The sequence below is a fragment of the Diplotaxodon limnothrissa genome, linkage group LG17 (genome assembly GCF_057381915.1).
Source record: "Diplotaxodon limnothrissa isolate DT_005_m linkage group LG17, D_limnothrissa_male_GT1.1, whole genome shotgun sequence".
Lineage (NCBI taxonomy): Eukaryota > Metazoa > Chordata > Actinopteri > Cichliformes > Cichlidae > Diplotaxodon > Diplotaxodon limnothrissa.
Window position 1 is genome coordinate 38,137,220 of NC_140612.1, and position 13,527 is coordinate 38,150,746.

The 13,527-nt window shown below is 38.4% G+C and overlaps 1 protein-coding gene across 1 annotated transcript in view; it reads left to right on the forward strand.

The window, feature by feature from the left end:
- The window catches only part of muc5e (mucin 5e), a 30,620-nt gene extending 21,114 nt beyond the window's left edge, over positions 1-9,506 (forward strand). Inside the window, exons 44-50 of the mRNA XM_085375557.1 lie at positions 2,235-2,360; positions 2,544-2,580; positions 2,676-2,782; positions 3,242-3,379; positions 3,462-3,611; positions 8,141-8,202; positions 9,372-9,506. Coding sequence (XP_085231683.1) covers positions 2,235-2,360; positions 2,544-2,580; positions 2,676-2,782; positions 3,242-3,379; positions 3,462-3,611; positions 8,141-8,202; positions 9,372-9,506 — 755 coding nt within the window. The remainder of the gene's footprint in view (positions 1-2,234; positions 2,361-2,543; positions 2,581-2,675; positions 2,783-3,241; positions 3,380-3,461; positions 3,612-8,140; positions 8,203-9,371) is intronic.
- Positions 9,507-13,527: the final 4,021 nt, after the last annotated feature.

Here is a 13,527-nt window from a genome sequence, read left to right on the forward strand (position 1 = left end):
GATTTGTATACTTTTCCAACAAAACATCTACAACTGGCTGCAAGCTACATATTTTTTGATCAGTTTAATGTCATTTAAATTAAATAACACAAATAACATGATAATAGTAATTGGTAGTGATGTTTGAAGAATGGACTGCGCCTTTCTGAATTGCAGAGATTAGCAGGTTTCATTCTTATACAATAACAAATGTTCTTTTCTTAAAGCAAAACACACAATATGTAATCTAGCTAAATTGAATTCACTTTCTTTGTTACGTCTTGAGGGAAGCATCAGAAAAGAAGGAGGTAAGAGGATAAGATTTAGAACAAAACTGGAGCTGCGGTTGTCTTGACCCGGGGTGTAGCCCAGGTTAGATCAGATTTCACTTTCAGAACGTGATTGGAGAAGAGGTATAACTGTTTCTTTTCAATTTATCCCTTTGTCTCAGCGCAATTGTATATATACATGTAGACCATATATGACTTTGCTAAGTTTTTTACATTTGGGGTTTTGTTAACAACAACTATCTCAGTTAAGCAAGTCAAACTAGCAACACAAGCCAAAATCCCCAAACAACAGGCCTCTGGGTATAGATGAGGAACAAGGTTAGCACTCTTTCATCTCCAAGGTAGATCCCTGGACTAAGATTGTTTTTTTTTTCTTTTTCTTGCACGTTCATGTCTTTGTAGATGTTTTGTATCTTTTAGCTTAGTTTTGTACATTTTAAATCTTATTCTGGGGTTTTTACTCTTAGTGTTTATACATCCCCTAAAACAGTATTTTGGAAGAATGATAAAAATCCTCTGCAGTCACCAGATGTTGTGTTTCCTTTCTTGAGATACTAGGCCTTTACTGCAGCCACTTTCTGCCTCCAGTTTTGTCTTCAGAAATTGAAAAGCTGCTCTGTGGGGTTGATATCAGGTGGCTGAGTTGGCCTTTGAAGAATATCCCATTTCTTTGCGTTGAGAAGCCCTTGTGTTGCTTTTGCAGTATGCCTTGGGTCATTATCATATAATCGATAAACACTGGTATGCTTCAGACAAGCTGTTTCTCTCTTCCTGTCATTTTGGTAGTTAATCTTTGTTTCATCTGTCTATCCATTCTCCTCAACTCATGGGTCACAGAGGGGGCTAGAGCCTCTCCCCCCTAGGCATGTCTTTGGACTGTGGGAAAAACAGAAGTACCCCTTTAGGGGAAGAGAGATAATATTGCAAATTCCTTATTAAATAAAGGCCTCAGTCAACTGGTGAATACAGGCTAAGGGCCCTCACACTTTGAGGTGTTAACTGCTGACTGCTGAACACTGTTGTGCTCCCCAATTCTAAGTCACGTTCCTGCATTTAATTTCAAGAGCTGTAGAGGCAGTTTTGATTGGTGTGTAGCTGGAGGAATAGACACTCTCAAGGTGAGGGAAAACTTAACCACAGTCACACACATATATGCATTTTAAATCAATAAGTGGAACTCCTAAAGTTAATATTTGATCTGCTGTAAAGGTTGAGCTGGAGCAGGAGCTGAGCACTGACATGACTGGACTGTGTGGAAAATGCAACGTAACAGGTGTGACCTAAATGATAACCAGACACTTTATAGGAATATTTTAGGTTTTCTTTGCAAATGATAACAGTTGTTTACAGACACTTTGCTCAAAGAATGCACCTTTTCATGAATCTAGGCAATGAGCAGCAGCTGATCAGAGGGAGCGCGCTTACAGATGACACATGCCAAACAAGGGATCCTGTCTCTGTTCCTAATCCAGTAGGTTCACGTGGTTTACATTAACTTGTTTTTTTTGTTTGTAATTTTGTTTCTGTATACAAATTTGAAAAATAGACAGATGATTCACTAACACATTATAACGGGTCAGTTATGCAGTCGTTATGAATCTGAATTTCTGAGACAACTGTATTTACAGTTTTCAAATAAAATGTAAGAATGTCTTTTAATCTACCAGGTATGTGAACATTTCTTCTCCTACACTTTGGGCTGTCTGCAATCAAGTCGGCTTCATTACTTCCAGCTGTGTCACAAAAACATTTACGGATATGAAAACAGTGAACACATAGGCTGTGCTTTCTTTAGAGAGATTGTTCTGCACTGTGGAAAAAGCAGTAATGTGTGGGAGAAATGAAGATCTGTGACCCAGTGTGGTAACTAATTGTTTAAAATACTAATACTAATAACAATAAGTGGCATATCCTGTACCCACCATAATTTGATGTAGCTGTCCCTGTTTTGGTGGATGAATGTAGCTCGACCAACTTGTCGGGGAGCACTGCTTTATGAAGAAGAGGGTGCTGCATTTGTTCCTACCTGCTCCAACCCAAACCCCCATTTTTCCAGCCAGGATATCACTAGTTCCTGCGTCTGCCCAGAGGGTGAGCCTTGCCAGAATTTCCCCAGGTTATAAATCATTGATGTGTTTTGTTCTTGTTGTTGTTTGTTTGTTTGCCACATTTTAAGGCTGTCCTGAACATGTGCGTAGGCAAAGTGCTTAATGATCACTTGGATGGCTTCCACTGTGTGAATGTGTCAAACTGCACCTGTGTGTTCGCTGGCAGGACCTGGACAGAAACGTAGCACCAAGTGTCAGACATGGTAAGGACCCAGATAAAGGGATTTATATTTATGAGGATTTTTTTGTGAATAATGAATTGAAATTATTTAAACCTCTTCATCAACCCTGTCTCCAGTTTGTGTGAAGGTGGGAAGTGGCGTTGCTCTGAAAACTGCCCAATTAAATGTCAGATTGAAGGTCAGTTTGTGTCAACATTTGACGGCAAACAGTACACTGTCCCTGGTAAATGTACATACCTAGCATTACAGGTAATTTGTCCTCCTCCCCTTTTCATTAATATGAATCTTCTCGAGTTGCCTGTGTTAATAACTGCTGGTTTATTTGTTTATGGACACATGCAGGGCTTCAACTGGACAGTAATAATTACATTTTCTAAAAAGGATCCATCAATACAAGCTGTTTTCCTCCAGCATTTGCAGGTAAAGACAGTCTTTCAACACTGAAATTAAAACCATCAACATCTAACTAGCAAGCATAAAAAGTAACCTTGAATACCGGTTTTTATTTTCAGGAAACGTATACATTCACAAACAACATGGCTAAAGTTGGAGACCAAGAGATTACCGTAGTGAATTTTATCAGTCTGGTAATTTCATATAAATTGTTTGGCAACCTTGTAATAGAAACATGCCTTAATGCCTTAATTACTAACATTATATTATCTTACCGATTACCTTTTAGATGGGGCCCAGGTTTTCTGGCAGTCCTCTATGTACATTCAAGTCTTGACATCCTCTGATATTAAGCTCCGACTCCAGATGTCACCTGAAATCCAACTCTACATGTCTGTTCCTAGGAAACACAAGGGCATCATTTCAGGTTGGAAACACACTGGTGATAACACATTAAACAGCATCATTGGTTGGCACGATCCACTTTGGTCAGTCAATCTATCGTTCAGGTCTTTGTGGCAACGGCAACAGTGACGGCACAGACGACTTCACCAGCAGCAGCGGCATCATCGAGCTCTCAGCTGAACCTTTTGCTCTGTCCTGGAGTCTGGGCGCTTGCACTGTGAACATACCCAGTACATGCATCAACACTCACAATGGTACCAGTTAATATTATAACTGTAACTAAAACTGAAAAGGCATGTATACATTCAAACACTGCAATGCACAACTGGAATTATAGTGGAGTTCAGCTTGATGACAAAATTGACATTTTGGTTTTCATATCAATGATTATTGTGGTGTGAATTATAAGGCAGCACAGATTTTTATTGGTAGTTTGCATGCTTGTCTGTGATACAGTAAAAAAAAAATCCCCACAAGATATGTTTACAAATTAAAATTTCCTTTTTTCTAGAAATATTTGCTGATGAAAAGTGCTCTGTGCTGATCAGTGCGACTGCCATATCTGCTAAGTGCCATGTCCATTTGCCACTGGATCAATACTACACAGTAAGCACGCATTATGAGCAAACAGCAACTTTGTGTAAGTTAATTTGACTTATCAATATTAAGGTGAAAATTGTATTTGCTGGCAGGCCTGTATTCAAAGAACCTGTAATTGTGGCAACAATGTGCAGAGGTGTTTGTGCATTGCATTAGACAGCTACGCCAAAGCTTGTGCGAGTCTTGGGGTTTTGATCGGTGACTGGAGAAAAGCTGCCAACTGCAGTAAGTAAACTTTATTCACACACCAAAGGATTACATAATATATTGAATATATTAATAATGTTAATACCAGACACATTAGGTTTAGACTTTTTGGAGAAGAGCCAGTACTGAGATTTTTTTTTTTTTAATTCAAAATAACTAGTCAGAAAAGATGAAATCAATGTTTTTCATGTTTTTAAGAACTTGTGTACACTACAAATGTAAAAGTCTGTCTGAAGTGTTTGGATTTTTGAAGGAAGCAAATATTGTGGAACTTTGCACAGCAGAAAATGTGACAAATTACTTTTAAAAAAGTGCCATTCGTGCTCATCACATTGTTGTCTCACAGCTCCGACATGTCCAAAGAACCAAGAGTTCTTCTACAACATCTGAGCTTGTAACAGTACATGCCGCTCCATTACTGAGTCTGACCCTCGATGTGGAGTGGATGATGCTTCTGTGGAGGGCTGTGGCTGCCTATACATACCAAAACCAAGGAAACACCTGCACTCCAAAGGCAGACTGTGAATGCCACCATCGTGGTGGTGTAAGTCCACCAGGGCCGGTTGTTATCGATGGACATCATTGGTGAGATGACCCTCTAATTACACAGTATTTATAGGTATTTAAAATGATACAGTATCAAATATTACAAGAAACCCACATGCCTGTCACAGGTTTGAATAAACTTAAAACACCTGAGTTTCCTAATGTGTTCTCAGCCTGTTATAATTCTAGACAAAGAGGAGTAGCAATTCTAATACATAAAAATATTAATTTCACAGTACTCGATACAGTTATAGATCCAGAGGGCAGATTCCTAATCGTCAAACTATCTATACTTAACCAAAAGCTAGGTATTGTAAGTATATATGGTCCAAATGTTGATGACCCCTCATTCTTCCACGGTTTTTTTAGTACACTCTCCGAACACCTAGATTGCACAATTGTTCTTGGGGGAGACCTCAACCTGGGACTAAATGAAGAAATGGATAGGCTCAACACAACAGGAACTCAGCGTAACTGGCAGTCCACAAATATAATCAAACAGTATATGAGTGACTTTGGTCTTTGCGATGCATGGCGCTCCCTTCACCCCAACAGTAAGGAATATTTTTTCTTCTTACATGTCCATCACTCTTACTCTCGTCTGGATTATTTTCTGGTCAGCAGCTCACTGCTGAGTAACATTACACCCCGAGATTCATCCTATAGCTGTCAGCGATCATGCTCCTGTATCTTTAACACTAATACAGATGAATAATACTACACCAAGAAAAAACTGGAGATTTAATACATCACTGCTCAAAGACGAAGAGTTTATCAAATACTTTAAAAAAGAATGGACTCTATATTTAGGCTTCAATGACATTCCTGGAACATCAGCATCTGTCCTCTGGGAAGCAGGGAAAGCTGTGATGAGAGGTAAAATAATCTCTTTCTCATCACATAAGAAGAAAGAAGAAAACAAAAAAATTCAGGAACTAGAGAAAAACAGCAAATCTTTAGAAAAAGCCTATGTGTCACACCAAGATCAAGAAATATTAAACAAAATACGCAAGAGAAAACTAGAATTAAATGAAATTATTAATAAAAAGACTAAATTCTTAGTACAAAGACTTTGCCTGCAAAATTATGAACACGGTAACAAATCTGGACAATTTCTTGCTAACCAGTTAAAAATCAATAAAGAAAAAACAACTATATGTGCTGTTAAAGATTAATCTGGGAACACAATATATGATCCTAAAAAATAAACAAAATTTTTAGAGATTTCTATGAAACTTTATATACACCATCAAATAAACCCATCTAAAAACGAAATTGATCAATTTCTCGACAACATAACTCTTCCAAAATTATTAGACACCCAAGCAATAGCACTGGATTCGCCACTGACGCCAGGAAGCTCTGATAAGTATGCCCAATAATAAGGCTCCAGGTCCAGACGGTTTTCCAACAGATTTTTACAAAGAATTCTGGACGATTCTGGCACCAGTTTTTCACAGGATGTTGCAGGAAATCAAAGAAAATGGTAGACTACCACCAAATATGAACTCTGCAAATATCAGTCTCTTACAAAAACCAGGCAAAGACCCTGTATTTCCTTCAAGCTATCGTCCAATATCCCTTATTAATGTAGACCTTAAAATAATCTGCAAAGCTCTCTCAAAGGGATTAGAGAAAATAACCCCCCTTTTAATTCATCCTGACCAAACTGGTTTTATAAAAGGTAGGCACTCCTCAACAAACACTCGTAGATTACTTAATTTAATAGACTACTCATACAGCAAAAACCTTGAAACTACAATATTTTCTGTAGATGCAGAAAAAGCATTTGACAGAGTTAACTGGAAATTTCTATTTGCAACTTTACACAAATTTGGTTTTGGACCTTCTTTCATAAACTGGTTAAAAATATTATATAACTCCCCAACAGCTTGTGTCAGAACAAATGACCAGACATCCTCCAGCTTCTCTCTTCTGAGGGGCACCAGACAGGGATGCCCACTCTCCCCTTCACTGTTTGCAATTTTTATTGAGCCACTAGCAGCAGCAATTAGACAGGCTACAACATTTAAGGGCATAAAATGTAAGAATATAGAACATAAAATCAGCCTTTATGCAGATGATGTGTTACTTTTTCTCCAAAACTCACAAACCAATACCTCTGGGGTAATTGCATTGATAAATTCTTTCTCAGGTGTCTCAGATTATTCAATTAACTGGTCGAAATCAACAGTTCTTCCGATTAATTGCTCCTTCCATAATTCTTCTCCTTCCCCACTGCAATGTGGAAATATAAAATATTTAGGTATTAATGTCTCTCCTAAGCTTTCAGAATTAACTAAATTAAACCACATCCCACTTTTAAAGACAGTAGAAGGCGACCTGGCTAGATGGAAATCTTTGTTTGACACACACTTATTTTCACTTCTGCATGGCAACACATTGTCATGATCCCAAAGTGCCATTGCATTTTGGAGTCACTTGAGGGACTTTTAAGTGATTTAAGTGACACATATATTAGGAAATTTTCAAATTTTTGTACCTCTGGCTGTGGTTGTGCATCATCTGAAAAATGCTGCTGTTTTACTTATTATTCAAGCGCATTTTTGCGAACATTTGTTTTGTTTTTCAGTTGAGAAGACATGCAGCTATAATGAACAGACATACAAGGTGTGTTGTGTCTGTGCTCTGTGTTTCTTTTTCCTTGGAGATCAGTTTGAATTTGACTGAAACAAAATGATAACAAAATATCTTGTGTTGTCTGGTTTATATGTGTTTAGGCAGGGGACAAATGGACAGATCCTGCCCATCTCTGCAAGTCATTTAGCTGCAGCAAAGAAGGGATTCAGACTGAGACTAAAGTCTGTCCGAAAGAAAGCTGCCCCGAGGTACTGAAAACCTACACAGTGATCCTGAAACTGTAACCCGTGTCTAAGAATATGGATTTTAAAACAATAAACTTATATTTTAGAACTTGCTCTTAGAACTGAAGAAGTTAGGACACTTTTCCTTCCAAGCTCCTTAGACTTATATTTTAAATATTTACTTCTATTCAAAATTGTAATAAAATGTATGCATGTCATATGTAATTAGACTAGTTTTAAATATTCAACCATTTTGTCTTAAAATATGGTAAAAACTATGGTCAAAATGGTTATTTTACTACAAAAGTACAGTATGCATGGAAGAACAAGCTTCTGTTTTTTTTCCAGGAGGACAGAATTTGGGATGACCAACACTGCTGTTATACATGTAAATGAAGACAAAAGGAAAACCATGAGTTATTTATAACTCTGAACTTTGTCTACTAGACTGCTTTCACTTTCTTTATTTTTACAGAAGTCCAACTTGTAACTAAAGATAACTAATAATCTGCAGCTCTGCTGCATCCAAAATGTTTAATGTCATTCATTTTTGAAAGGATTTGCTCACTGTGCTTCATCTTCTGTTATACTTCTGCCACTTTCAGGTAAAAGGGCCTGTGCTCCCAGGGTGTCCAGCTTCAACATCACCATAGAAAACTGTTCTACTGTAATACAGATACCCGCATGCCAGGGACAATGTTCGTCTCAATTGAGGTAAGAGCAAATCTTCACTGTTTAAGTAAAAATACAGGTTAACAGGCATGCCATCATATAAAAGGAAAATGAAAACTAGGGCATAAGTGTAAGTGAAGCTTGAATTGTAGACATTTAGATGGATTTTAATCTACTTTCCTTATTCTGTATGTTTAAAAATACATTAAAAATACCATATATAAAAATACCAATACAGTCCTTCAAGTATCTTGGTGTCCACATCTCCTCAGACCTGACATGGGCTGCCCACATTCAGGTCCAGACCAAAAAGGCTAGGCAGCGCCTGTATCACCTACGACAACTGAGGAAGTTCAGGGTCTCTCCAAAGATCCTCAGGATTTTCTATACAGGCGCTGTGGAGAGCATCCTCACACAGAACATGACATCGTGGTTTGGGAACAGCTGTGTGAAGGACCAAAAAGCTCTCCAGAGAGTGATCCATACAGCAGAACGCTGCTGCAGGATTGCTCTCCCCCCGCTTCAGGACACCTACACCAGGAGATGCCGGACTAGAGCAGCGCAGATACTGAAGGACCCGTCCCATCCTGGCAACAAACTGTTCCAACTTCTGCAATCTGGTAGAAGGTTCCGCATCTTCCGGGCAAGGACAGAGAGACTCAAGAGGAGCTTCTATCCCCAAGCCACCCGGGCCCTAAACACACACACCCGCCCTCTCACATCATCTATAATTGACTGAGACAGGACTCTCTTCCAGACACTCTAAACCAAGGCACAATGTACATTTCAATTCCTTTAATTTTAAATATGTTTATATTGTCTATCCTGTAAAATAGTCAGATGTCTATTCATATTAATGTACAGAATTCACCTGCTTGCTGCTACTACTGCACATTCACCCAGTGTATATACTATATGTATGTATATATATATATATATATATATATATATATATATATATATATAATGTTCTTCCTCTACACCCCCCCCCCCCAATTTTTGCACATGTCGAGGAGCGTGTCAGGCTACATTTCACTGTGTGTTATACTTGTATAACTATGCATGTGACAAATAAAGAACCTTGAACCTTGAACCATTACCTTCCTCTGTCCTTTTTAACCCTTCCCCCTCACTGCGGTGTTAAATGGTGACTTGATGTTGCAGCAGGAGTGCAAATGCTGCGTGGAGCAGAACTCAGAGAAGAAATCGATGACCCTGCACTGCTCTGACCTGACTACCAGACAATACGCTTACAAGCACATCACCAGCTGTGTGTGTGAATCTTGCAGCAGGATCTGAAATGTAGAGCTAGCAAAACCAAGATGAAGCCATTTGAAATCATTAGATTAAATAGAATTCAAATCTAATTCAGCAGTACTGGATGGTTTTCTTCTGTGTTTAAAGAAGGTACTGAATCTGTTTTCTGTCAAATAAACACATCTGACAATCACCAAAAGACTCTGTAAATATCTTCTCTGTTTTTGTTCACTGTCACATTGATTTGACCTTAATTGCTTCCGCATTTATTAAACACTTCCTGGAAATTACAAAAAGAGTTGCTCAACAGTTGTATCTAGCCTTGCAGGTACATTTTAATTAGTGCTGTGCGATACTGCAGATTTTGGTATTGATACCAAGTAAATACAGGGCAGTATTGCTAATACCAATCTGATATAGTCTCTGATATTTTGATACATATTTTCATATAATAGTATATAATACAATATATAATATATATATATAATATATATGATGTGCACATACTGGGGAGGGTAGACAGTCTTTCTTTTTGCAACATCCCTGGGCTTCAATTTTAGCATAGAGTCATGTTGGCTGTGGCCTGGTTGTCTGGCTATTGTGTGGCAATGTCCTGCTTCTGCTAGTACTGTTAACAAATTATTGTTTCCTTTACTCCTGTTTGTTCTGGTGTAAGAAGGTTCTGCTGGGCAAAAAAAACATGGAAAAAAAAGATTGTGAGGCACGCAGGCAGGGTTTCTAGGGTGGTGGTGCGACTGCTAACAGGGAAAGGCAGGCTAAGGCCAGCAGATGGAGCCACTGGAAAATGTAACCACTCTCTCAGCTCAGCCATCTCTCTAGTGATAATAGGACCATCTTTATTTAAAGGAAAGGCAAAGCAAGCAAGGAGTACATGAATGGGTGTATAAACGAGTCTTGAGTTCTCCAAAGAGAGCACACAGTGAAGTCGTGTTAAATTAAACATTTTATTACAGAAACTTACATATATGTGACCTTTACACACACTAATGTTAAATTGTGATGATTATAGCAACACTCTTTGGCCTGGTTTTCTCCTTAAACATAAAAAAACAAAGACACCTAAATAGAACTAGCACGTTTAGAATTAAAGCAGGTTTTTATTAGTTATCGTTTGATTATCAATGTTTCATTAATTATATGCCTATTAAACTTCATGACACTTCATGATACATCAACTTCATGACGTCATGATACTCAGAAGTCCTGCCTTTGCATTTATAATCAGTGTGCCTCTGGGTTTTATCCTAATATAAAAGAAAACTGTGGCAAGCATTCTTGCTGTGGACTTGAATTTGTTGGTCTCTACAGAAACAGAGGAAAAAAAGCATGTAGTTTTATGTTTTTAAGTGTTATTATAAATCACAGCTATCATCTTTAACAGTCTAGAAGGTAGTGGAAACTGAACATTACATAGCAGCAACGCTAAAATATGCCAAGGGTTCATTTGGTGAAAGCTGTCACAGGCAGTGCTGTGGGCACAGATAAGGTGCTGTCCCCAGCATCTGCTGCACAAACTAGAGATCTAGTTAAAGTACTAGGAGATGATGGAGTGCATTGTTGCGGAGGCCAGGGTGGAAACAGCTGGATTCTCTGTATCATGTGGCATCTCATCTGCTGTGGTGATTTTCTCTTTCTCGAGTGTTGTGAAGGTAAACTTGCACCACTTCATCACACCACTGCTTTGGCTGTGGAGTTATTCAATACCTATGAAGCCTACCAAAAACTAAACTGGCTTGTGCATTCTGTCACAGTCTGGCTGAGGCAGACTGTATGTATTGAGAAGAGTGGACCCAAAATGCAGACACAAAAGGAATGTGGAACAAAACTTGGATTAATAAAAAGCGAGCCGTTTAACGAGGCTGGTAAAAAAGGTACAAACAAAGGGCAAGGCAAACTGAAGTAAAACTAACATTAACCTAAACTGGGAGAACTAAACAAACAACATGAAAAACCTGTAATATGAAACCTAGAAACATGGCATGGAGAACATGACGCGAACACAGACGACCAGACAAAGAATGAACAGAAACACAGAGACTAAATACACACAAGGGTGATTATGGGAAGTGGAAACTCATGGGGAAACAGCTGAAACTAGTCTGACATAACGAGACAAAGGAAGCAAAGCTGTCTACATTGACATAGGACACAGACCTTCAAAATAAAACAGGAAACATAATGAAACACAGACCTGACAACATGAACTTAACAAAAGACATGCTGACATGAAACACACGAAGGGCAAGGGAGACTTAACATAGGGGTAGGAAGACACAGGGGGAATCTAATAACTAAGAACTGTAATGACAACCTAGGCATAATAGGAATGAACTTAGAAAACATAAAGGACTTAAACATAAAAATAAACTAAAACTCATAATGCTGGGTTAGAAGATCCAGGATCGTGACACATTCAGCATGCGGAAGAAGGCTACTCCAACCCAACTGTCCTCTCCATTTCCTGATTCCCTGCTCCAACAATCAGAAATACCTGGATAAATGTCTCTTTCAGGATCTCATCCAGGGATCCTGAAAACTATTAAGTATTTATTGCATGCAAAGAAGTTAAAAGTTTAATCATGATTTTCCTCATTCCTACTTAAATTTGAGTAATTTACAGTTTCTAGTTAAAAGGCACAGCGGTTGCTAAATTTTGGACCAATTGCAAATGTGAAAATGTCTCTTGACTTATATATATCTCCATCTTCAGCTAAATAACATAACATCCCTCAGGACAATGTGGAATGTAGCTATTTTGTTGAGTGAATCAGTTTCCCGTCCCCTCCAATATCAACATAATGCAGCACATTCTCATTCAACCACTGAGAGGTTTGGTGCCCGAATCTCCTGAACTGCAACTGATGTAAGTCCAGTCTGCTTATTATCTTGGTCCCCACCATGACTCAGAGAGCCATGTTTGCTGTTTGTCTATACGTACACTTGCACAGAGTTTTTGAAGGAACTCGGCTGGTAGGTTGTTCCAAACATCTTGGAAAAGTAACCACAGATCTTCTGTGGATGTAGGCTTCCTCACATCCTTCTGTCTCTTCATGTAATCCCAGACACACTCAATGATGCTGAGATCAGGGCTCTGTGGGCGCCATACCTTCACTTCCAGTACTTCTTGTTCTTCTTCATGCTGAAGCTTGTTTTCAAAAGCCTGGATCCTTGATGGGAATGCATGGAAAGGCACCATCAGTGCTGAAATATTTTGGCAGATTTTAAAATGACATATCCCATTTAGATGATGGCTTTTTGGGGGGTTGCATACTTCAGCAAGACAAAGCTAAACCACAAACTGTATCTATTACAACACCAGGGCTCTGTGGTACAGGACTCCAGGTGCTTAACCCTTGTGTGGTGTTTGTATTTTTGTTACTCAGCCAGTGTTCATGGGTCTGGTGGACCCGCTAGAGTTTTGGCTTTCCAAATTAACACTATCAAACAATTTTATGTTAAATTACTCAACAGATGTTTACTTCATCCCAATTACAAGACATATGAACAGCAAACATGGTTAATTTTTTCCCTTTACCTTTGTTAGATCACATTTATGAATTAATGTGCTTCTCGTTTTTCTTTTATATAAAATGTTATAAATAAATCAGTTATAATCAAGTGGAGTGAGTGGAAAGACACAACACATTTCCACGTGAAAAAATAATTAATTGTTTAATTTTTCTTTTGAAAAAAACTGAACACGGGTCTCACAGACCCGAACACCATACAAGGGTTAAATGGTCTGTCTGCTGTCCAGACCTTTCACCAACTGGAAATGTGCCGAAGCACATTACAAAACTAAACATATGACAAAGAAGGCCAAGGGCTGTTGAGCAGTAAGAGTCCAATATCAGATAAGAATGAAACAACATTCGTCAGTTGCCAAAAGAAGAGGGGATGCTGCACAGTGGTAAACATGCCGATATCCCAACTTTTCTCAGATGTGTTTTTAAATTCAAAGTTAGCTAATAATAATAATAATAATAATAAAATAACACTCCCACAAAGCGATATGGGGTAATAATATGTGAGAACTGATCTT